The sequence below is a fragment of the Crocuta crocuta genome, unplaced genomic scaffold (genome assembly GCF_008692635.1).
Source record: "Crocuta crocuta isolate KB4526 unplaced genomic scaffold, BGI_CrCroc_1.0 scaffold282, whole genome shotgun sequence".
In the NCBI taxonomy this organism is placed as follows: domain Eukaryota; kingdom Metazoa; phylum Chordata; class Mammalia; order Carnivora; family Hyaenidae; genus Crocuta; species Crocuta crocuta.
The window spans coordinates 7,704,799-7,731,562 of NW_027529174.1; the positions used below are offsets into that span (position 1 = coordinate 7,704,799).

The 26,764-nt window shown below is 39.6% G+C and overlaps 1 protein-coding gene across 1 annotated transcript in view; it reads left to right on the forward strand.

The window, feature by feature from the left end:
* Positions 1 to 443: 443 nt before the first annotated feature.
* Positions 444 to 26,764, forward strand: part of GABRA4 (gamma-aminobutyric acid type A receptor subunit alpha4) — a 67,873-nt gene continuing 41,552 nt past the window's right edge. The window contains exons 1-7 of the mRNA XM_077757709.1: positions 444 to 529; positions 798 to 916; positions 17,951 to 18,018; positions 19,012 to 19,232; positions 19,403 to 19,485; positions 22,049 to 22,192; positions 23,017 to 23,169. Coding sequence (XP_077613835.1) covers positions 444 to 529; positions 798 to 916; positions 17,951 to 18,018; positions 19,012 to 19,232; positions 19,403 to 19,485; positions 22,049 to 22,192; positions 23,017 to 23,169 — 874 coding nt within the window. The remainder of the gene's footprint in view (positions 530 to 797; positions 917 to 17,950; positions 18,019 to 19,011; positions 19,233 to 19,402; positions 19,486 to 22,048; positions 22,193 to 23,016; positions 23,170 to 26,764) is intronic.

Genomic DNA, 26,764 nt, shown 5'->3' on the forward strand with positions numbered 1-26,764 from the left:
AAGTGGAGGCTAAGCACTGCTGTGGGCGGGGACCCACTTAGGGCTGGGGGTGGCGGACGCGAGGGGGGCGGAAATCCAGAGTGAAAGGTTGGAAAGAACTTGCTCTGCCTCCCCGTGCAAGCGCGCTCATGTCAACCTCGGCGGCTCCACGGCGCGGGCACGAAAGGGTGTTGAGCGGTATACATAGCTCTCCATACACACTGAGAGCTCAGCGAGAAAAGGAGGGGGCGAGCAAAGGCAGGTTCCGCCTCCCCCTGGCCCGCGTGCACACACGCGCCCACCGCGGCTCGGGCTGGCTGAGCGCGGGCGAGTGTGAGCGCGGGCGAGTGTGAGCGCGAGTGTGCGCACGCCGCCGAGAGCCTCTGCCCTCGCCTCGCACCCTGCTCAGGGCATCTTGAGAGCCTGGAAACGTGAACAGGCTTAAAGTATGGCATGTTGCAAAGATGGTTTCTGCCAAGAAGGTGCCCGCGATCGCCACGTCCTCCCGGGTCAGTTTCGCCCTCCTGCACTTCCTGTGCCTGGCGGCTTGGTGAGTTCTCTGGGGTCCTGAGGGGCAAGGGTGGAGAAGTGGGGAGCCCCAGGCCCCCCCGCCCCCNGACCGAAGCTGGGCTTTTCTGTGACCGCGTAGACGCGGAGAACAGAGGGGGCACCGGGTGCGAGAAGAGTGTGGGTTTGGGGGTGCGTGTGCGCAGGATGCGCCTTTCCTGACCATCTCTCTGTCCCCCACCCTTCAGACCTGCCTCTTACAGCTTGGGGCAAGAGTCTCTTTCCCTAGAAGATAAACCTGNATTTTGCAGTTTAAACGAATCCCCAGGACAAAACCAAAAGGAGGAGAAATTATGCCCAGAAAATTTTACCCGCATCCTGGACAGCTTACTCGATGGTTATGACAACAGGCTGCGTCCTGGATTTGGGGGTATGAACGATTTCAAACGCTCAGCTGTGTCCTGTCTGTCCCTCTCTCGGTCTGCCTATCTGTCTGTCTATGGGAATATCGTTAGGTATGCCTCGAGTGCAAAAATGGAAAATCTCCCTCTCCCCGCCCCCCACCTTGATGAGACCTGTGACAAGAAGACCGCCTCCACCCTTACTTTCCCATCTCCCTGCCGACTCAGAGGCTCTGCCTCTCCCCCACACTAATTACCTTCCGGGACCTGACTGCTGGGTGGGGGAGGTTGGAGAGAAAGAGGCAAAAATGGGAACTTGGGGCTCGGCTGCCCAGCTGCGCTGAGCCCTGAGAATGGCCTTCCTCTGCACCTGGCCACTTTGCCCAGAGCGGGTTGCACTTGAGGCGACTGATCCCAAGTCCCCTGTCCTCCTACGTGGTATCTGTCCCTTGGCCAAAGCCTCACCACCGTGTTCTACCTAGGACATGAATCTGGGGCACGAAGCTGCCTGCTCTGCTAGAGAACCCAGTCCTCTCCTGTTCTCTTCCACAGTGGGATGGATTTGTGCTGTACTCGTGGGGGGTGTGTGTGTGTGTGTCATTTACTTCCCTCCCAAGGCTTTGGAGTCAGAGGCGTTTCAGCTCTATTTCTTCCTTAAGTATTTATAATAGCTTTAATCAGGGCACATCCATTAGCCCTACTGTTGCTTTTTTCCATATTCATATTCCATTTGCTTATATAATGAGAATTTATGTGGCAAGCATTGTGCGAGGCACTGTGTTCACAGAATCTGAAGATATAATTCTTCACCTCAAACATCCACTGGGTCCAGTTCAGGGAGAACCCGTGACTTCACCCCAAGTGAAGCTCCGGCCCTGACCACCAAGTCCCTCTTCTTTCCAACTACCCTGAGTTAGTTATCTACGGGGAAATGAGTTGATCAAGACATAGGCTCTATCTTCACAGACGAGGAGGAGTAACAATAATGACCACTAATACTGTATTTATTTATCTGAAGTGGCATATACACCAGGCATTTTATAGGCATTACCAGGAGTAAGCTGTTACTTTCCCCATTTTATAGACGAAGACATTTAGGCTTGGGAAGTTAAGTAACCAGTTCAAGTTCTCAGTTGGTAAGTGGCACGGGCAGGAGGTGAACCCAGGTCAGGCTGTATATTTACGAGACAAACCCATGAAGACCGAGATGATACCAGATGCTGTGTGGTGAGCATCACGCGGTATTAGCAGCACAGGGGACTTCAGGCTTCCCCCTAGAATGTATCGGAGATGGGATGGTAAGAGAATGGACACAGTGAACGGGAGCAGGACGTTCCTGGGGCGGAAGACAGAATTAGACACTGCCTCAGGTTTGACAGAATTATCAGAAGCAAAACAGAATTGGATAGACGGAGCTGGATAATTCTTTGGAGTCTGACTAGTCTGGTTCTCCTCATTTAACAAATGAGGACACTGAAGATTAGAAATGGAAAGTGATTTATACAGAGACACATAGCATATTAATGGTTGGCTGGGATCAGGCTTTCTGATCCCAAACTTTTTCTCTGGATTTTATGGAGAAGGTGATAGGGGACCATGGAGGGTATTAACGGAGTTTTTGGCGTGTTCACAGTGACAAATTTGGGTGAGAAGGATGAAAGCTTCTCCTCATTCTCACATCGCCTCAGCAGTAGGATGCTAGGCACTGCGTTTGCCTTCATGTACATCCAAAAAGAAGCTTCCTTACAGAAGTGAATCTGCACTTGTCAGTGCATGATCTTTCACAAGTGACGGGGAAATGATCACTTTATACCCCCCCAACTTGTAGAGAATATTTCAGATGATGTGATACCATGGAAGACTACAGTATATCAATAAAAGAGGATTTAATTGCCCATAAAGGTTTTAAACATGACACTTTAAGGGGAAAAAATAACAGAAATACCACATCGCATGAGTTTAAATATTTATTGGAGAAATGACATACCTGCACATAAATTAAAGTGAAAAGGTATAACTGAAATGATACGGTTTTACTATTAAATGGCAAAAGTTAAAATAGTATCTCCCCAGTGGGTTGTAATGCAAGTATAACTCAAAAAGAAGAAGGTGACCATTGTGGATGCATCCTTTTAAAACCAGCAACCCTCTCCCCTAATATTATATAGATAATAAAATGAATGAAATCAGTGTGTGAGCTATACTGGATTTTGGCCAGCTGCGGTACTGCTGAAATGTCTCAAGGGCATTATTAGTCAGCTTCCTTGCCACTTCCAGGTGATCTGCATTACCCACCTGGAGATACTTTTATAGCTTTATGGGAAGAGGTGGAACCCACGTTGCTTCAAGGGTTAGCAGTTGATTAATCATTAAAAATTTACTATATTACACAATTTTTGGGCTATGCTCATAAATATTTGTGGTAAATATGATTCATCTTTTTAGAAATGGGTCACTCTCAGTATATACACAGCATTCCAAATATGCCAGAGGGCTAGTAATTCTTACCTGCAGGAGCTGTGTACTCTGTTCATAGGATGTTATAAACGAGCATCGCTGAAAATAATAAGAAAACTCATACTTAGCACAGACTCTTGGATGTGCTGCAAGTTTGGTCCCTTCTCTGACATTTCAGTACTTTGTGGCAAGTTTGGTATTTTAAAAATAAAATGAAAACAATTCAGATTTTGACCAGTGTGCTCTAAATACAGATTTACTTCCTGGTTCCTTTAATCCTACTTCTGCTCTTTGTAGAGCATTTACTTTCTATCTGTTTATACAACTTAGCTGTGTTCCATTTAAAATAAAGCTAAAAGCAAAGATTTGAATTGAAATTGGATGGTTTGTGATTGCTCAGTAGGCCGGCAGGGGTTGGAATAGATTTGGAAACTAAATTACATATTTTTAACTCAGCAGCACAGCTTGCAACAGGGAAGTAAAAGGAACTGAAATGGTTCTCTTCTTTTCATCCCTCCAGGGTCTCTTCTCCCTTGTCTCCCACGTTCTCCCATTGGAGAAGAAAAGGGGCAAAGGTGAGAAGAGAAGGAAGGAGGCATGGTGAGAGAAGCCAGGCTGGGACTTCTGAAGGGGTATAGTTCTTTTGGCCTCTGACAAATCAGTCTGCTGTCATCCTGAAGTAGCTTGCACCTGCTCAGAAGCGGCGCACAAGTGAATCTCTCCACAAAGGAACTAGGAAATCAGTTCCCCGTGCTCTTAGCCACTTGCCACACTGTTATCCGGGGTCTTAAAAACGCATGGCTAAGGCACTAACCACCAGCAGATAGTTTAGGAAATCAGCCCTTACCCACTTCCGTTTTACTGAAGGATTACTTACATCTTTGTGCATTTCAGTCTTTTGAGGCACATGGTCTGGAATAATAAATACTTCAGCTAAAGACTATTGCCTTTGGTCATCTTCCACAACCTCTCTCAAGTGGGAAGAGACCATTAGGTCAGTTTTGCAAGGTTGCTCACCAACATAGTAGAACTCCACATTACTGGAGTCCTCTACAGTTCAGAATCCTTTTTTTTTTTTAAATTATTTATTTATTTTGAGAGAGAAAGAGAGAGAGCATGAGTCAGGGAGAGGCTGAGAGAAAGGGAGATAAAGAATCCCGAACAGGCTCCTCACTGTCACTGTAGAGCCAGACACGGGGATCAAACTCATGTGAGATCATGACCCCAGTGGAAATCAAGGGTCCGACACTTAACGTACTGAGCCTCCTGGGTGCCCCCAAACCGTCTTGCATATAAAGCTTAATACGATTAGCAGAGATAAGCTTGGTGGGCATCATCCCTATGTTAGAGGGGTGTCTGAGAATAGCTCCAATGAATTGCTCAAGAATCCTGAAACTACTCACAGACAAGGCCACTAATATACCAGNTGGTCTGTTGCAACATCCGCTTCTAAGGATTTTTATTTTTTAAAAAATGTTTTTATTTATTTCTGAGAGAGAGAAAGAGAGAGACAGCGTGAGTAGGGGAGGGGCAGAGAGAGAGGGAGATACAGAATCCTAAACAGTCTCCAGGCTCTGAGCTGGCAGTTAGCACAGAGCCCGATGCGGGGCTCGAACCCACGAACCGTGAGATCATGACCTGAGCCGAAGTCGGATGCTTAACTGACTGAGCCACCCAGGCACCCCTTCTAAGGCTTTTTAAAAACATCCTCCGTTTACCAAGAGTGGAATTTTCATTAACATATCATCTGGTTTCTAATTAGGGCATTAAAGTAAACAAAACTACATTCCCCCAAAGGAGTGAAATGAGAACTTTTATTCTAAAGCTTTAATAACATTTTAAAATGGAAAAGCAAATATGGAGAAGTATATACACTTTGGTATATTTGGAACATCCTTACCACAGAAATAAAAATATTCTTGCAATGTTTTCAAATGATCTATATCCTTACCTAAAAATTTAATTAGTACACTAACCTTGTGCTAGCTTCACTAATTGAATTAACAGAGAATATATTTTTAAAAGTATATAGACAAAAAGAACACATAAAATTCACAGGATGACAGAAAAATAAAGCTTCATTCTCTTTTGATTTGTCACACCCATTTATGCATTCATTTGTTGGACCAATACATATTGAGACCACTATGTATCAACAACAATGTGAGCTTATAAAGATATAATTCTGAAAGAGACACAGGCCCTTGTGAACTATATAGCTAAGCAGTGTAGAGAGACAAAAATAACAAACAAACAACAAAGTAATTAAATATCTTGCTATGGGGCAATCCAATAGTATGCAAAGATAGAGACTAAATTGGATAAAGGATAATTGGATATTTCAGATACAGTGGTCAAGAAAGTCTCTTAAGCTGAGACCTCAAGGTGACAGATACGGAAAAGGTATGCAAAAGTTGTTCTAAGATAGAAGAAAAAAGGCATGTGTAAGGATCCAAAGGTAGATAATAATTTAGTTTGATTCCTGCCACGAAGGGAGTCCAATAAAGGGAGTTCTGTGAAGGTAGGAAGAAAGCAAGAGGAAGATTCTCACAGTTCTGGCTTGTGATGGTAAGCATAGGTCAGATCACGCAAGGCCTTTTGTAAAAGAGTTTAGATCCTTCTTCAGTGAACTTGGAGGCCACTGGAGGTTTTTAGGTGGAGAGAATGACTTGGTGTGACTTTGCAGCGTGATCCCTCTGGCTGTTGTGTAATAAAAAGAAAGATACAGAGGTTGGGCAATATTGGAAGCAAAGAGACCAATGAAGAAGGTTTTTGTTTGTTTGTTTGTTTTTTAATTTTTTAACGTTTTATTTGTTTCTGAGAGAGAGAGACAGCGTGAGAAGGGAGGGTCAGAGAGAGAGGGAGACACAGAATCCAAAACAGTCTCCAGGCTCTGTGCTGACAGCTCAGAGCCCGACACGGGGCTCGAACCTGTGAACCTTGAGATCATGACCTGAGCTGAAGTCAGCCACCCAACAGAGTGAGCCACCCAGGCGCCCCTATTTGTTGGTTTTGTTTTTGTTTTCTGTGGCGGGGGTGTATGTGTGTGGGAGTTTCTCTTAAATTAGTGGTGGCATGGAATGAGGCAGTAGATGTCGTAAAATGGATTTAGGTGGAAACTATTAAGATATATTTTGGAGGTATGATTTAACTAATAACTGTGCTAGATTTCATAGGGGTGGTAAAGGAAAGGGGGAAGTAAAAAAATGATCCCTGGATTTTTATTTTGAGAAAATGGGCAAAAGATGGTGTTATTTAAATTAGGGATGTCACGGGGTGCCTGGGTGGCTTAGTCGGTTAAGCGTCCGACTTGGCTCAGGTCATGATCGAGTGAGTGGTTCGTGGGTTCGAGCCCCATGTCGGGCTCTGTGCTGACTGCCAGCTCAGAGCCTGGAGCCTGTTTCAGTCTGTGACTCCCTCTCTCTCTGACCCTCCCCTGCTCATGCTGTCTCTGTCTCTCTCCCCTAGAAATAAATAAAAATATAAAAAAAAATAAATTAGGGAGGTCGGGAGGAAGAAGAGAGATGGGGGTGGAATCAAGAAATCATGTGTGAATATGTTAAGTTTAGGATACATAAATGGAATCCCAGTGGTTGTACTTCTTTGATATCAGACAAGAGTTTTGTTTGGAGATATACAAGAAAGTCACCAGCATAGAACACTGTGAAATAGATGTCTAGGGCAGAGTATGAAGGTACAAAGAGCCCAGAACCAGACCCCAAGGAACATTAACAATTGAGGAAGGGCAGAAAACATCGAACTGCCAGGGAAGGATGTAAAAGAGCAGGCTGATATGTAGGTGAGCACTAGGAGAGTATGAATTTCTAGAAGTCAAGAGAGTGGAATGTCTTAGGAAGGAGGGATGAGAAGCCTTTCTGAAAAGATATAAGTAAGATAAGTAAGATAAGGCTGGCCATGTGGAGATATTTCTTTCTTTTTTTAAAAAAAGTTTTTATAGTTTTTATTTATTTTTGAGACAGAGAGAGACACAGCATGAACGGGGTGGGGCAGAGAGAGAGGGAGACACAGAATCAGAAGTGGGCTCCAGACTCTGAGCTGCTAGCACAGAACCCGATGCAGGGCTCGAACCCACAAACCGCAAGATCATGACCTGAGCTGAAGTCAGACACTTAACCAACTGAGCCACCTAGGCATCGTCCTGAGATAGTCTTTCATTCACTTTTCACCAACTACTTACTAATCATATAATATATGCCAGACACCATTCTAGGATGGCACTGGGAATGCATTAGTGAACAAAAGACAGGCAGTTCCCTACCTTCATGAGCTGACGCTTTAGTGAAAGAGACAGAAAATGAGCAACAGAAATAAATAAAATATAAAGTGTCAGAAGTCGGTAACTGCTATGGAGTAATAAAGGCAGGGAGCAGTTGCAGTTTTAACTAAATTAGTAGGGAAGACTTCATTGAGATGGTGATATTTTTTTTAAGTTTATTTATGTATTTTGAGAGAGAGATTGAAAGAGAGTGAGAGAGAGAGCAAGAGAAGGGGGTAGGGGGGAAGAATCCCAAGCAGGCTCCATGCTGTCAGTGTAGAGTCCAATGTGGGACTCTACTTTGGAGAGTAGAGCCATGAGATAATGACCTGAGCTGAAACCGAGAGTCAACCACTTAACTGACTGAGCCACCTCGGCGCCTGAGAAGGTGATATTTGAACAATGATCCTAAGTATAGGTAAAAACATAAGCCACATTTGGATTAGAAGGAACTCTGTGTGCCAAAATGCTAAGCATGGAAATCAGTGTCACTGCAGTAAAGTTTAACAGCACTAATGAGTAAGAAGGGGTTGGTATGATACAAAGATAAGGTTGTGTAAAGCTTTGCAAGCTGGTAAGGACTTGGCTTTTACTGTGAGTTGTATCAAAAGTGATTAGAGAGGTTCCAACAGGGGCAAAACCTGAACTGCCTAATTTTCAAAAGCCCACCTTGGTTTTTGTATTGACAGCAGGCACTCAGGGTCAAGAGCAAAGGCAGAGAGGTTTTTGCAGTTAACTAGGCGATAGATCGTGGACATTTTGACCAAGTTGGTGGCCAGTGAAGCTTGTAAAGTTGGAAGAAATGATGGGTTTCTGACTATATTTCAAAGCTCTAGTCCACTAATGACAGCTAGAATGTGGGGTGTGAGGAAAAGGAAGGGGTCAAGTCTGACTCCAAAGTTTCTGACTTAAACACCTGGAGAAATAGAGTTGCCAGCACTGTGGCAGAAGCTGATTAGTGGTCTGGGTGAATGATTTGTCTGTGGATACATTAAATTTGAGATGCCTATTGGACATTAAGTGGAGGTAAGTCTGAAAAGCAGGGATGATCTTTATATATGGTATTTAACTCTGTAAGACTAAAGGGATCATCAAGAGATTAAGGATATTAGAAAAGAGGTACAATTATAGAACTGTGAAGGCTCCAGTGTTAGGAGGTGGGAGAGAAGAGGAATCTTTGTCTTGGGAAGACTTAGTGGCCTTTGAGGTAGGAGGAAAATCTCAGAGTATGCATACTGGATGTTAAATTAAAAAAATATAACTGTAACTATAACTATATAGATGGATATAGATATAGATACTTGTTTAGAATAGGAGGTAGGAGGCGCCTGGGTGGCTCAGTCGGTTAAGCCTCAGACTCTTGGTTTCCGCTCAGGTCACGATCTCACAGTTCATGAGGTCCAGCTGTCTTTGCTGATGGTGATGAGTCTGCTTGAGATTCTGTATCTCCCCCTTTCTCTGCCTATCCCTCTCTCTCTCTCTTCTCTCAAAATAAATAAATACACTTTAAAAAAAAAAGAGCACTCTCTCTCTGTGTCTCTCTTTTTCTCAAAAATGAATAAACATTAAAAAATTTTTTAAAGAAAGAAGGCCGCCTCGGTGGCTCAGTCAGTTATATGACTGACTTCAACTCAGGTCATGATCTCGCAGTTCGTGGGTTTGAGCCCCATGTCATGCTCCACACTGACAACTCAGAGCCTGGAGCCTGCTTCGGATTCTGTGTCTCCCTCTCTCTCTGACACTCCTCCACTCACACTCTCTCTCTCCCAAAATAAATAAACAATAAAAAAGTTTTTAAAATAATAAAACAAAAAGAAGAGGTGGGGTTGATCATTTACTTCCTAATGTTCCTGATAGATTAAGAAAGACAAGAACAAAAAATTGATCACTACATTTAGCAGTATCTACATCTTCAGTGATTTTGACAGGAGAAGCTTGGGTGGTGTGATGGGTGTGAAGGTCTGGTGGGGAGTCATTGAGAGAATGGGAGGAGTCTCTCGACATTTGTATTAAATTATTGTACGGGCGAGTGGAGAAATGGGGTGGTAAATGGAAGGAGAAGTAGGATCAAGAGAGCCTATTTCCTTATTTCTTTTTAAGTTTTTAATGTTTATTCATTTTTGAGAAAGAGAGAGACAGAGCTCAAGCGGAGGAGGGTAGAGAGGGAGACACAGAATTCGAAGCAGGCTCCAGGCTCTGAGCTCTCAACACAGAGCCCAACGCAGGGCTCCATCTCAAGCTGTGAGATCGTGACCTGAGCCTAAGTCGGATGTTTAACCAACTGAGCCACCCAAATGCCTTAAGAGAGCCTCTTTAAGAATGGGAAAAATTAAAGTATTTTGTAAAATCTCTGGGAACTGTGTCATAGATATGAATGATATTGACAAGAGGGATTTTAGTGTACCTGGGCATGAAAGCCAGTTTACAACAGATGAAAGAGTGAATAGAAAAGGGAGAATGAGAGGCAGTGTGTATGGATTTCTTCCCCGAAGTTCATAATGTGAAAAGCAAGAGAAAGAGGGAAGGTTGCCTTCTTTTAAGAAGAGAAATATCAAAATACATTTGTGTACTACTGGAATCTTCTAGTAGGAGATACTCTAAATTATTACAGTGGAGGGAAGGAATAACTGAAAGACAAGAGACCATAGAACCCAGAACACAAATGTACTTTTTTCTTCTCTCAGTTTAGCAAAAGAGATATACTGCTGATATCTATCATATATGTGCATTTACTTTCGGGCAAGGCTATGCAACATGCCTTTGGTGTTTCCCAAAATAGGCGCTGTATAGATATAGGCTATTAGTAACTTTATGGATATTTAGATAATATTTCACTGGGTTGTTAGTTTTCTTTCAGGTGAAAAATTCATCAACTTGCATTATATTAGTGGCTAGGCCTTTTTATTGTATTTGTTCTTAAAAGCCTCTTGGGCACGGAATTGGATTCTGGATTAAAAATACTTGGTTCACCAAGTACACCCATTATTGGTCCACACATAGCCTTCTTTTTAACTACCCAGCCATCTATTCATTCATTCACTGTAATATAGTCAACATGCCAGTTCAATCATTAAACTGTACAACCTTGACAACTTTCATTCTGCTATGTGGTCTCCTTTATCTTTTCTCCCTGTCTGCCCTACCTGAAGTAACCACCATTCAAAGTCCTTTTTAAATTATTTCCTAGGTTTTCTTTGAATATCATTTTAGCTCAGTTTTTTAAATTTTAAATTAAAAAAATGTATTGGCTTTGAACATGCTATATATTAGTGTTTGGTTGGTTTTTTTCTCACTTATTGTGTATGCTAAGGTTCATTCTTACTGTTGGATATTGCTATAGATCATTCACTTGACTGCTGTGTGATATTCCCACTTCAAAGGAACTAGTTTATTCATCTTCTCTGTTGGCAGTAGGCATTTTGCTTGTTTCCAAGATTGTGTTGCTGTGAATATTCTGGCCCAAATTTCCTGCTGTAAATGTGCAAAAGTTTCTTTTGCATATACATCCAGGAATGAATTTTTCTGGATCTTAGTGTAAGTGGGAGTTCAGCTTGATGAGATAATGCCAAACTGTTTTCTGTGGCAGTTTTACAAATTCAAAATCTCATTTACAATGAATATGAGATTCAGGATCCACAAACCCTTCAACCATACTTGAGATGGTCTTTGATTGTGAAATAATTAGAATTTTCTGATTTCTAATATGGTTGAACATCTTTTCAAACCTTTATTGCCTACAAGGATTTTCCTTCTGTGAATTGCATTTTCTTCTTTGGACCTGATTTCATTTTTTTTTTTTTTAAAGCTCCTCTTATTTGTGTATTTACTTTAATTATTTAAAATGGTGACCTGGATTGATAGAAGGGTCATAGGACATAGGAAGCACTAATCTTTAATGTCATCTAAGTAAAACTCTATAGCTTTCTGTTTTCTCTGTAATATCAATAGATATCTTTTCTCTGTTTATGAGGCAGGAAGGTTAGCATTTCTGTATTTTTTGATGACAAACTAAATTACAGATTTCTTTAAATATATCACTCAAGATTCCTTGTTGTTATTGTACCCCTTGAGTACGTTAAATCTCTTGATTTTTGGAAATACATCAGCAGTGTTTTGTAAGATGTAGCTGGATGCATGAATTTAAGTGGCTGAAAAACCAGAAATATGTCCTCAAATGCATAGCTGGGAACAAAATGTGAACAAGGATTAACTATTTCCATAATTAGCAAAGTACGTTAGGTCATTTTCCTGGTGTGACAGCAAATTGGACACTGTTATTGGAGAAGAAATTAAATCGTTATATCCTTTGACCACGTCTATATAGCTGAAGTAAAGTTAATAGTGGAAAATTATCTGATATATTATTAATTGTCTTCCTACTTTGCACCCAAGTAAGATTCATTAATACGATGGGAATATTCCTTTGGATTTGGTCTTAGTAGTCTTGGTTCTTTCTTTCAGAGACAATTGAAGATCACTTTGTTTGCCTTACAAAATGCCAACTACACTTTGGGAATTAAAAATCACTTCCCTATTATCAGAGAAGTCGGATTTTTAAAATAAAATATGTCTTTGACGTTACACAAATGCATGTAACATTATAAGAAGGCCTTCCAAGCTCAAAATTATCTGGTATCTATGTAATTATGCTCTTAGTAAAGTTGATTTGAACATCCTAAACAGTAGTGTTAGAGGAAGCGTCTCTTAGAATTGCTCTTAATTACATAGCGACCGTTATTCACAGAAAACTGATTTATTGGAAACCTATTACATTTAAGGCCGGAGATTAGTTCGGGGAAAGGGTACAAATATAAATAAGACACAGTTTCGGCTTTAATCAGGAAATATTTTTAGCTTAACTTGTGTAACACATGAATCCAAGGAATTTTTCTTTTCGGGAAGTTATTGAATCACCAGTGGGGTGATATTAAGAACATAAACAATAGTTATTGACCACCTAGTATGTGCAACGCACTATGCTAGTTGGGAACTTCAAAGAGCATTAAGATTTCATCTTTGCTGTTAAGGGGAGAAAGACAGACTCAAACAAGCTCTAATAAGAGCAAAGGCATAGAAAAAGCTGCAAAAACACAGTTCAGAAACTAAGTACATAGTGTAGACCACCATCATTTCTAAGCTAGGCTAATACAGTAGCCTCTTATAAGAACCCTTCTTCTACCCTTGCCTCCCTATAATTTATTGTCCATAAAACTGCCAGAGTGATTTTATAAAAAATATAATTCAGATCACATAATTTCCTAACTTCAAACTCTTGATGGCCTTCCAATGATTAAGGGATAAAAATCAAACTTCCTCACAGCCTAAGGCATAGCTGTATTGAATATCAGAGGGAGAAAACTTTGGGAAAGAACAGGGTAAAATTGTTTCTTTTGTATTTCTGTATTCTTTTGTTTGGGCTGCCATAACAAAATATCACAGACGGGGTGGCTTAAACAGCAGCAAGTTCAAGATGTCAGCAGAGGATTGGTTTCTTCTAAGTCTCCTCCCCTTTGCTTGTGGATGGCTATCTTTTCTGTCTTCATTCAAATGGCCTTTCTTCTGTTTGTTTCTGTGTCCTAATCTCTTCTTATAAGGGCACCAGTCACATTGGATTAAAGCCTATTTTAGTGACCTTGTTTTAACCTAATTCCTTTTTTTAAAGACCCTAACTCCAAATCCCGTCACATTCTAAGGTACTGGGGGTTAGGTTAGGGCTTTAACATATGAATTTGAAAAGGGCATAATTCAGCCCATTACAACCTCTTTATGTGTTGCCTATCTGTCACTGGGATCTCTAATAGTTCTGTTCCACGTAGCTTTAACAACTGCCGCCATAATGTGTAGTATAAATATGTTGCTTAAAAGATGCCACCTTAACATATGAGCTCAGGAGGAGGTCTCTGTCCACTGACTGGTTTTCATTCTGTTTACATGGCTTTCATTTCTTATCATTTTCTTCCTTATCTGCTTGGCCCCAGTCTCACTGGCCTTTTTTCTAGTCCCTGAACACACTAAGGTCTCTCCTGCCTCTGGGCTTTCTTCCCTGAAGTTCTTTATGCTTGGGATGCAATTCTCTCAGTTTCTCCAATGCCTGCCTCATGATTACCCTCCAGGTCTCAGAAAAGTTACTGCTTCAAAGAAGGGCTACAGAATCTAGGCTTTCCCAGTCTCTTACTCAATTACCAGCCTGCTTTGTATCTCTTACAAATGACAAGATTCTCCCATTTAATTTATTTCCTTATTACTTATACTCAGGCTCCTCTAATAGCATGTTAACTCCCTGAGGCAGGAAGCTCTTGAGTCTTGTTTCCCACTGAAGCACCAGGGCCTAGTATGGAACCTGGAACACACCAGGTGCTCACTCTGTAGATGTTTATTGAATGAGTGTCCAAATGACATCTCTTTACCAATCATATATTTTTAGAATCTTGCTTTGTCTCAAAAGCCTATATGATCATATAAAGCAAACACTGAATAATGCCACAAACTAACTCAACAATATTAGGATTGTAATTCTGAAGGCAAACATTTTTTTGAAGAATCATTAAGAAAGAATTATGTAAGAATTGGTTAAGTGTCCAACTTCAGCTCTAGTCATGATCTTGTGGTTCATGAGTTCAAGCCCCACGTAGGGTTCTGTGCTGACAGCTCAGAGCCTGGATCCTGCTTCCGATTCTGTGTCTCCCTCTCTCTCTGCCCCTCCCCCATTCACACACTCTTTCTCTCTCTCTCTCAAAAACAAAATAAGCATTAAAAATATTTAAAAAATAGGGGCGCCTGGGTGGCTTAGTCGGTTAAGCGTCCGACTTTCCTTTAGGTCATGATCTCGCGGTTCGTGGGTTCGAGCCCGGCGTCAGGCTCTGTGCTGACTGCCAGCTCAGAGCCTGGAGCCTCTTTCAGTCTGTGACTCCCTCTCTCTCTGACCCTCCCCTGCTCACACTGTCTCTCTCTCTCTCTCTCTCTCCTAGAAATAAATAAAACATTAAAAATTGAAAAAAAAATTTAAAAAATAAAATACTCATTATTATCATGGAATCTTTATAACTACAAGAATTAGTATAATCCCATATACTTTAAAATAGATTTGTAAGTAAAAATATCATTGGCCTAATTCCTCTCCTACGCTTCCTTCACTTCCATAGAACACTTACTGTCTTAATATTTTACAGGACATAGTTTGCTAAATACCATTCGAGAAATGAGATGAGCATTGTCTGTAAACTAGAATAAAGTGAACAGCATCACCTAGGAACTTGTTAGAAATACAAATTACCAGGCTCCACTTTAGGTCAATCAGCAAGTCTAGGGTGGGGCCGAGTATTCTGTGCTCTAACCAACCTTCCAGGTGATTCTGATCCAATTCAAATTTGAAAAAACACTGCCCTAAATTGATCTTTGAAGTAACTCCTAATTGGTCAAGAGTCTTGTCAAACAAACATTCTAGTTGTCGGGACATATGCAACCTTAATTGTTCTGAGTAACTTATCTCCTGTGCTCTGACATGCAATGACTTAATACTTTTAATTCTTTAGCAGTTCGTAAGAAACTAGCAGAATGATTTGTCCTAATCTTGAACCACTTTGAGTTGAAACTTCTGGAACATTTTGGCTTAATGAGCTTATTACAACCATGTTTTTGTTGTTGTTTACAATTGCTCATTCAAATAAAAATTCCATTAATGTCTCACACTTGTTTTCTCTGCTTTCCAAAGGTGTTATTATTTTTTAAATGAAAACTCATTGGGATGCCTGGGTGGCTCAGTCGGTTGAATGTCTGACTTGGTTTTTGGCTCAGGTTATGATCCCAGGGCTGTGGGATTGAACCCTGTGTCATGCTCAGCGTGAGCATGGAGCCTGCTTAGGATTCCCTCCCTCTTGTTCTCTCCCTAGCTCATGCTGTCTCTAAAATAAAATTTATTTGTTTTTAATTTTTTAAATTTTTTTAATAGTTTTTATTTATTTTTGAGACAGAGAGAAACAGCATGAGCAGGGGAGGAGCAGAGAGAGAGGGAGACACAGAATCTGAAATAGGCTCTAGGCTCTGAGCCACCAGCACAGAACCTGATGCGGGGCTCAAACCCACGAACTGCGAGATTATGACCTGAGCTGANCTCCCTCTTGTTCTCTCCCTAGCTCATGCTGTCTCTAAAATAAAATTTATTTGTTTTTAATTTTTTAAATTTTTTTAATAGTTTTTATTTATTTTTGAGACAGAGAGAAACAGCATGAGCAGGGGAGGAGCAGAGAGAGAGGGAGACACAGAATCTGAAATAGGCTCTAGGCTCTGAGCCACCAGCACAGAACCTGATGCGGGGCTCAAACCCACGAACTGCGAGATTATGACCTGAGCTGAAGTCAGACACTTAACCAACTGAGCCACCCAGGTGCCCCTCTAAAATAAAATTTAAACTAATCTATTTAGAAATGAAAAGCTTATGATAGATCAATCTGATCTATACCTTTTGTTTCACTATACTTAAAAAGGATATATTTTTCTTTTTTAAAATGTATTTATTTATTCTTCAACTCAGGTTATGATCTCATAGTTTGTGGGTTGGAGCCCTGCGTTGGGCTCTGTGCTGAAAGCTCAGAGCCTGCTTTAGATTCTGCGTCTCCCTCTCTCTCTGCCCCTTCTCAACTTGTGCTCTCTCTCTCTCTCTCTCTTTCTCTCTCAAAAAATAAATAAACATTGCATAAATTTTAATTAATTAGTTTACTTTGAGAGAGACAGAGAGAGTGTGAGTGGGGGAGGAGGGGCAGAGAGAGAGGGAGAATCTCAAGGAGGCTCTGTACTGTTAGCACAGAGCTGGATGTGGGGCCCAAACTCACCAAACTGAGATCATGACCTAAGCCAAAATCAAGAGTCAGAAGCTCAAACAATTGAGCCATCCAGGTGCCCCTATTTCTCCTGAGATACTTATTCAGGAAAGGATTTCCCATTCTCCTTCAAACTATTTTTTCCCCCTGTGGCTCAGTTGTCATCCTATACAGGGAGAAATATTCTGATTCCTTTTCATGAGGATAACTTTAGACCTACAGCATTAAGCTATCCCAACTGCTCTTTTTCTTTTTCTTTCTTTCTTTTTTTTTTTGCATAAATCTAATTGTCCAACCAGTATCCAAAGGAAATAGTGCATCTTGATAGCCGATGTTATTCTTTCCAGTATGGAATATGTAGCTTCTGGCCATACAATGGTATAAACTATCATTTAAGGAAATGATGCTCAAGAGGACAATAATTTTTAAATTTTTATTAGGAATAAAAAGGTGTATATATATATCATAATAACTATCATTGTTGAGTGCATTATGTTCTAGAGACTGGGACAAGTCATTTACATTTATTATTTTAGTTAATACTCTTGAAAACCTTTACCTACTAGGATTCATGATTTGACTAAGATCGTATATTTAAGAAGAGCCAAGTTTAAATTCCACCATTGCTAATTTTAAGCACCATGCTCACCCCAGATTGTAGCAACTTTCCTTTGTCTAAAATCTGTGTCAGCCACATTGTCATGAGACTCCCACCTTTCCCTTCTGCCAAACTCACCCGTGCGTTTATTTCCGAACCAATCTTATTTACACCTAGGAAAGAATCTCGGTAGTGGCCATTATCAGAAGCCAAGAGAAACTACTACTTAATAAATACTCTCACAAGAGAGTCACTGTGTTCAGGGTCTCTTATGAGCAATTTCATTTGATCCCTATCTGTGGTCTTGCTTGACATGTGTGATTGCTGCTTTTGAGAGGTTCAGTAGCCTGCCCGAGATCAAACAGCTAGTAGGCGGCAAGAGGTGAGCAGGTCTGACTTGTAGGAGAGTTTGTCTTTGATCTCAGTTACCAGTGGATGGTCTGCCTACTGTTAAAGGTGACATGAATCATTTTTGTGCTTAAGTCATTTAAGCAGAATCCTCAGCTCTCCAAAGACGGCCATTATGCTTTTTCTCCTCACTCTTGTGGCTAAGTTCCCTTTTTTAACAGCTTCCTTCTTTACTTAGGGCCAGTCAGATGATGGACTATAAAAAAATTACAAAGGCAAAGAGTTTTTGTTTCCTGAACTGCCTTTCATAGCAGTGCCCAGAGGTGATGTATTATTTTAAGGAACAATGTTACCCTAAATAATTTTTTTTTGCCTGTAAATAAACACTACTTTCTGGTTCTGTTGTTCTTTTGTCTACTTTTTTTTTTTTTTGCAGAGATGCATTATCTCACTAAATATTTAAGATGCCAGTAAAAACATGATATATCTGTATTTACTCTTTAATTATCCTACTTGCCTTGTAAAATTGTTATTTTTTTTTCACTCCTATTTACTCCATACCTACTAGGTCCTGTTACAGAAGTAAAAACTGACATATATGTCACCAGCTTTGGACCTGTTTCTGATGTTGAAATGGTAGGTATTTGGGAAATTTAATGTACTTTTTGTGGTCTGAAGAAAACATGCAGATGAGGGCAAATAATATGTATTTTGTTGCTAATCGCACACAGCTAAAAGTCAAAGAACCGCCTAATCAGATTTAAAAGTTTATAAGGATAAGACATTGAATTTACATTTCAGCTCTAATATTTGAGTACTTTTTGGTGGTGGAATTATTCTCAACAAAGAAAAAAAGCCTTGCTAGTACTTGTCTTAGTTGCACAGCCTTTTATGTAGTGATTTCTTTCCTTAGAAAATTATTGAAGTGGAGAGAATTGGAGAGTGTAATTAGTTTCTGTATGAAACTATATTGCAGTCCTAACTCCATTTAGTACTGTGTGTTGGCCCACCGGCTCACAACCTGCCCCCGCCCTGATCCTTCTCTCTCTCAGGCTTCAAGAGGTTAGAACACCAAACACAGGTCAGGATGAATTCATCCATTCAGCGGTGCTCTCTCATATTAAATATATGTAATTTAAAGGTCAGAGGCCCTACTTTACCATTTTTTCCTTGACCCTAGACTCCTAGGCTGATTTTAATAAATTTTGTGAATATAAAATTGCTTTTTACATATTTCACTTTGTCTTAGAGATGCTTACAATTTTATGGTTAATTATACGATGATATTGGTTACACTTTTACTAATTTTGCTACCTGGTCTAAAGCACAGCTGTAATCGCTTGGTGCTGGCAGTTTTATTAAATTATAGTAATTACTCTTGAATGATTCATGTGTATGGTAATTTATTTACCTGATGAAATAGAAGATTAAGGTATCAGGATGGACATAATATGCTTTAATTGCTGAGAATCTTTTAGCTCCGTTGATTTAAGAACATTTCTGCTCCTATTAATTTAGTTTTTATTTGGGTAGGTTTTTTTTCTTTTATGAGTAAGATGGAGGCTAGAATTTAATGCATATTTATGTGTAGTCATCTGTGATTTGAATGTCACAAACTAATTTCCCTAGGAATACACAATGGATGTGTTCTTCAGACAGACGTGGATTGACAAAAGACTAAAATATGATGGCCCCATTGAAATTTTGAGATTGAACAATATGATGGTAACAAAAGTATGGACACCTGACACTTTCTTCAGGAATGGAAAGAAATCTGTTTCACATAATATGACAGCTCCAAACAAGCTTTTTAGAATTATGAGAAATGGCACTATTTTATACACAATGAGGTAGTCATTTTTTTCTTTTTCTTTCTTTCCTTTTTATGCTTTTTTTCATTCTTTCTTCCTTCTCTCTCTCTGCTCTTCTGTCCTTCCTTCTTTTCATCCTTCTCGTTTTAGGTGTCTAAAAACTCATTTTTAAAGTGAGAGTTAATTTTAATCACATTTTTCCATCATAGACTCACCATAAGTGCGGAGTGTCCCATGAGATTGGTGGATTTCCCCATGGATGGTCATGCATGCCCTTTGAAATTTGGAAGTTGTAAGTTACAATAAAAGTATTGTTAGAATTTATTATTATCTAATGCAAGCTGGTATTTATATATGTGCAGAATTTCCCATAATCCATTAATCATTGTTCATGACAACTGTCCAAGATTTGACTTTTAAAAGACTATATTTTATCTAATATATTTAAATAATAAAGTAAAACCAACCCCTTTTCCAAAAATCAAAAATCTATTTGTACAGATAGCCTAGGTAGACTGACTCATAAATAATAGATTGGTGGTCAGTGGTGAAATTAAAGACCTCTGAACCCCATGTGTTGGTGGTGTTACAAAGAAAGTATAACAGATTTTTAGGGGGGAGGGAGTAATTTAACATCTTCTGTTATAAGCAGAATTCTTTATGGCAGATTTGAAAAAAGGTCAGAAAGGTTTCAGGTCTTGAAATGACAAGGTTAGAATAATATCAGCAGCACTGTTAGTATCAAAGTGGTTGAAGCATGATGAAAGCATCGTAAGAGGTATGGTCCGTTATGTGGACAGAGCCAGATAATATAGCATCCTATAGACCACATTAAGGATTAGATTCTATTGTAAATGCTATAGAAAGCCTTTGGAAGATTTTACTAGGGGATTTGGCATTCTTTGTTTGACATTTTACAATTTCATGTCAGCTTTTCTATGGAGAATGGATTGTAGGGAGACTAGAACAGAAGCAGAGAAGAGTGGGAGATTATTGCTTTAGTACCATCAAAGATGGCAGTGGCTTAGACAAGGATGGTACCAAAGGAGAAGCTATGAAGTAGATGATTTGCATTTTGTGGAGGTGAAGGCAAGAAGGAGAAACGAATGGGTAGAAAAGAATATGGAATTCCTTCCCCCAAGCTCCCTTTACTGAGATGGTGGAAAAATGAGATTGCCTCTTCTAATGTCTACTTCAAATATTTGATTCACTTAGAATCTATCTACCAGAAATAGGTGCTGGCTTTTATTATTGCTTGGGATCCTAAGTGCTCTGGTTGTGAAATTGTTGCCTGCTCTTACCACTGCTCACTGCTTAGCTTAATAAGAACTGGCCTTCACCATTCTCTGAGAACCCCTAGTAATCATAGTATTCAGTGAGCAGTTAAAACTAGAGTCATTTGCTCCCTGATCAGTGAGTTAATGAATGAGAGAAGATTAAAAAGATACATAGAAAGGGCAATCTCACTGGAGGCAGAATTTAAATCCATTTGTACTATAATTTAAATTCCCCTCCAGATCATTCTTATCTATGGGAAGTTCTTTCCCACCCACCCACTCACCTCTGCTTCCATAGAGAAGCACCGTTTGGAGTGACTTGAACATAGTTGGCATCAGTCAGGGTTTGTACTAAAGAAATCACTCCTTGGAAGTTGGTTTTTCAGGTTGGGAATTAAAAAGAGAGACATTTTTTTTGATTGCTTTCACCCATTTTGCCTACGCCCCCACTTCTTGCCTCAAGTATTGAATCATTAAGAGAAAGGTTATTCTACCAAATTAGGATAAGCAAGAGAGGGACACCGACTTAAAATGTCATGGGCAGGAACATGGCATTTGGGGCCTTTTAAATGTACGATGAAGCATGAATATACTTTGGGAGAGAAATGTTGACACAGGAGTCTATACTGCTAAGTGACAACACAAGCCTCATAGTTTGTTTTGAGAAGCCAGTTTGTAAAAATAATCTCCCTGGGTATCAACTCTTTTGCAGAGTTAAAATTTACTGAGGTCCTACTGTGCTCTAGTCTCTTTTCGAAGGTTTGTGGAGAGAACAAACCTTCTTGTGGTCCTTTTGAATTTATTCGTGTGTGAGCCAAGCTATCTGTTGTGGGTAGACTGGTAAGCAGGCAGTTTGTTTCCATTTCCATTGAACACCAAATAAGAGAAAATGGGCTTAAATTGCCTCTGGGAGGGATTTGTTGAAGATGGAAGGGAAAATGTCCTGATTGTAAGAGTTTAAAGGTAGTGGGACTGGTCGTGTAATTATATTCCCTGAAGAGCTTCACGAACAGCAGAGCCAATTGACACTGCAGAATTGTTCGCAGACAGCATGGGGTTGCCCAGAGGCCTTGTGGAAGAGGTGACCCCTGGAGAGCTCTTCCAACAGTAGGCTCTGTTTTTGGTTTTGTTCTTGTATTATTATAGGCAGCATCTGGTACATTTCTAATTGGCAGAATCGCCTTAAGATGGAAGAAGTCAGTGTTGGTCAGACCCTGGAAGTGAGTTAGAATGGAAAGAAGTACTTTTGGGGGAGGGGTATTACTTCTGCTTTTCAACTGTTTATCCTATTAGTATGGAAACACATCCCAGTGCATTGATGCGTATATAACATTTAAGTTGACTTAGTTTTAGTCTCTCCTCTAAATCTCGACATAAAAACAACAAATAGGCTGAGTTGCAAGACTGTTTATTTAAATCTCTACAGTTTTCTAAATCTTTTGCATGTTTCAGTAAATCATGATTTTTCTTTACTTTTATTCCATCTTTCTTGAACATGTGTAATATTCTTAACTGTTGACCATCAGTGCTGATGGAAAAGGACCACTGACTTTAATCACATTCTGGGCTCTCATTCAGATGCATATCCGAAGAGTGAGATGATTTATACCTGGACAAAAGGTCCTGAGAAATCAGTGGAAGTTCCAAAGGAGTCTTCCAGCTTAGTCCAATATGACTTGATTGGGCAAACTGTATCAAGTGAAACTATCAAGTCCATTACGGGTGAGATGTTTAATGATTAAAGTCAATGTGCTTCTTGGCATTCATTCTCGAGTCTGCAAGTGGGATTGAAAACAGATTCTGGGATTTGAGTCTTCTGAATCCTGGGCTTCAGAGTCTGAGAACTTCCTAAGAAATTTTCTTAATATGTTGCTTTCAGATGTAATATTAAAAGTACTTATCAACAGCCACTAGAAATCTTACAGTTTGTTTGCCTTATTAGCTTGTCTAAAAGCTCATAAAATATACTTGAACTCAGGGATGTTAACTATGGCTCTGTGTTATACATTTCTCTTGGTATTTTTCTTTATATGTGTAACAATTAGAAATATAGCTCTTTCTGAAAACTAAGGCAGTAAGGCAGCCTCTCCTAAAGCATGTACATATATATAATGTATATCTGTGTATTTCAATTCTTTCTAAAATTAAGCTTTATATTTTCAAATGTGCGTGTTTCCATTTTTTTCCTACCGATTTTCCATAAAAGTTAGGTCTAAATTTTGCTCTTAGAAAATATGCTGAAATCGAATGGTAATTGGTTTTGTAGTACTGGACCTTTAAAATGGAAAGCACTGCAAGAATTTTAAAAAAGTTTTAGCTTAATCTATTAAATTGCTTAGTCACCATATAGAACAAAAGTGTCTGTGTAATGATGTTCAGTGTCATTGTCCCCTTAGTTAGGAGCTATATATTTCTCAGTTTGCTTGCTATGCACAACAGATAATTCTTTGTCTAAAATACTATTTTTAGTCTGAAATATGATTATGAAGTCATTGACTAATTGCCGGCATAACCGATAATACATTTTCCTCATGTTTTATTTGTAGGTGAATATATTGTTATGACAGTTTACTTCCACCTCAGACGGAAGATGGGTTACTTTATGATTCAGACATATATCCCATGTATTATGACAGTGATTCTTTCTCAAGTTTCATTCTGGATAAACAAGGAATCAGTTCCAGCTAGGACTGTATTTGGTAATTGCAATTCATTTCTTGGGTATCTTTTGTTCATATTGTATTTTGATCATGATTCATAGGAATAGCTCTTAGACATAATTTTTTTCTAAGAAAATATTAAGCAGTAATATATCAAGCTGTATTGAGAAAAGGATCACATAAGCTTTCAATTTTACCCAGCCAAGACGAATAAGGCTTGAGGGGGTATGGACAGTACATCCCTTCCTTTGGGGCCCCATCAGATTTCTCTTATTGAGACCAGGCAAATGAAGACCAGGTGTGAAACTGGATACGATTTCACTTTGGGTGATATTCTTGGGCTCCTACCTTAATGTGTAATTGAATTAAAATCATATCTAGGTGTTAAAATGAAATGTAGTAAGAGCTTACAATAAAACAAATAAAAGTCATGGCTGAATGAATATGAAAGCTTTAGAAAAATTTGCGTTTTAATGAAGAGGAACAAAACGCAAGTTGTTTAAATGCATTGAGTTGGATGGTATTATACGCTTAGTTTATAAGCTTATTGTTATGTTCTAGTTACATCTTTTTTTCTGAACACATCACATTTTCTTCTTTTTGTTTTTATAGTAGCTTCCTATATATCATATTCTAAGCTATATGAGGTCCAGACACATCAATTTTAAATTTTAAATCTGTTCACGAGTCTTCTACATATCAGCCATGCTTTTAAATAATACAATTAGCTGTAATGGCATTTATTTAATTTAACGTATTTCTCTATTCTTTTTCTACTGGTTGTGAGTAGCAAAAGCACTCAGTAGCAGGATAAGAAGGAAAATGTTCCCAGTTGCTCTGGACTGGAGGTAAAGTCCTCACAAGAAATGTCAAACTCCCTTTGCTTTCTCTAGTTGGTAGGATCAAAGCCACGGTAGAATATCCCTTATCATACAAGAGCTGAAGGGATGGATGGTGGTGAGAGGAAACAGGCAGAAGTAGGAGCTTCTCATCACAATTCCCCATCCTTATAGAGAACTCATCAGGTGTCTTAGTATCCTCAATGCACTGGAATGTGAGGACAGTTTCCATAGACACTGTACCCTCCCCCCTTTAATCTTAGGTTTTCTCAAGAACCCTACTAGGAAAACGACCACATAAGGGTCAGTGCTGGGGGCAGGGCATGACCCCAGGAGGGCAGTGAGCAGGTATCATGGCATTGCCTACTTCATAGAGTTGTGAAGGTTCAATTTCAGAAGAAATCCACATTGCAAGTGTCGAAAAATTTTTACCTATTAAAAATGGGTGTAAAAATGAAAGAGAAAATAACAAGTGTAAGCTTTGCACCATAAAAGATTGTGGTTTGAAACCAGAACCTGGCACTTTTTTTCTCCATCCATAAATATACATGTCCATCCTAATACATCTCTTCTTCATAGACTAGTGAGGATCTAGATTTATGTGTGGTGCTCATCACAGGGCATAGGGTGCACCCACTACATATTAGTTACTCTCTCTCATACTTCTCTGACAGAGAGATTTATTTTGTTCTGACTTGATTTCCTTGATTGTTAGTTGCTTTTTCAAGAAAATGTATATTGTTCTATTGTGTCATACCAGGCACGCTGATAGGTCCTTCATGCTCATTATCTCATTTGTGTCCATACTAATCTTGGGCCTTTCCATATCATGTTGAGTCACCCTGACTGGGCAGGAAGAACTTGCTGAGGCTGAACATCAGACCAAATTCTTTAACTTCCTCTGGCACCAATAATATCAATATTTCAGGAACCATTATCATTGATAATAAAAATGGAGTCACTTGTACACATATCATCATCTTTTTTCTGTGGTCTTAAGGAACGTCTAGAACAGAAAATACTGACCCATCATTTGTGCATCTGATGAAGGTGTATTAGTGTCTTCATACAGATTGTACAGCCAGGCAGCCTAGGTTCTAACCACAAGGTCTGCTGCAGATTTGCTGCCAGCCATCAGTGAGTTACTTCCCTTTCCCTCATGTGTTACAGCAGGATGAATGGTTGTACCTACTTCATAGGGTTGCTCTGAGGATTAAATGAATTAATTTGGATAAAGCACTCGGAACAATGCCTATCACACAATACCTTTTATTTAAGTGTTTATTATTATAAGTCCACCCTTTCATCTACCTCATTTGAGAACCACTACTTGATTCCACAATACAAAGGTCCTTTGTATTTTATGTTTATTGTGATTGTCTGATAAGCTTTGAATGCTTTTTTGGTTGAATACAGACTGCTAGCCACTGTACGATCCCACTTGTCCCCAAAGAGTAGAAATCGCCAGTGGTGTGGAGAAGGATGACATTGATTACAGCTGTATCCACCCAACATTTCCTACAGATTTCCTGGTAATACCAAACTGTAAGGAAATTAAGTAGCATGTAGTAAGGATACTGCTAGCACTACTACTAATGATGATAAGATTTGTCATCTTGTTTAATCTTCACAACAGCTCAGCAAAGTAGGTGTTATTAATTTTTCATGGATAAGCAAAACAAACAAACTCAAAAGAAATTAAGAAACTTGTATAAAGTCACATACTTATAAGTGATGGACCCAGGACAATTTCTTTCTAACTTTGAGAACTCTGCCATTTCTACTCTGTCATTCTGTCTTCACAGAAGTATAACGTGGGCACTTGTGGAGTATCCCAGAGCTACTGAGTGATATTGTATGGATGTGTGCTGAAGATAATTTGTGGGTAGCTTTTTCCATTTGAACGTGACATTTATCTGTCTTGTGCTCGTGTGCCAAGATGTTGGTTTTGATTGACCAGGGAAATTATGCACAATAATTAAGTCTTCAGATGCCTAAGATGTGTCAGCATGGTAATTATTAAATTGTTCATTGAGGCACTGAGATGATATTTTCCTAAGGAAGTTAAGTTTAAAGTATTTGAGGAGCATTAGCAATCTATTTCAAATGAGATTCAAGAAAAAAATTAATTCTGGACTAGTATTTTTTCCCTCTAATTTTCATTTCCCTCTTCACTCAGGGAGAGAATTTGCTGGGTCAGAGGTATCACTAGAGATCATTCTAAAGCACACTTCCCCTTACAGGGTGCCTGGGTGGCTCAGTCACTTAAGCGTCTGACTTCGGATCAGGTCATGATCTCACGGTTCGTGGGTTTGAGCCCCACATCGGGCTCTGCTGACAGCTAGCTCAGAGTCTGGAGCCTGTTTCGGATTCTGTATCTCCCTCTCTTTCTAACGCTCCCCTCCTCATGCTCGCTCTCTCTCTCTNCGTCCTCTCCCAGCTCCTGGGCCAGCCAATATGGTACATATTCAGCATTATAAAAGCAGGTACTGGCATCAATACTTGAACGTGTCAAAAAAAAAANCGCTCTCTCTCTCTCTCTCTCTCTCTCTCTCTCTCAGAAAAAAATAAAACAAAAAAAAATTTTTAAACACACTCCCCCCTCCAAAAAATTAATTAGTGTAAATATGAGAAGCAGAGTGTGCTAAATTCTCTCCAGAGGCCTTCTATCTGCAAAGTTGTATATCTTTAAGTCTTCTAATTATTCCAGTATAGTAAAATGTTAAACCCGAGTAAATGCCAGCTGGCATGTCTAAATCATTACTAGTTCATTTTCTTGGAGTGGCCAGCCAAAA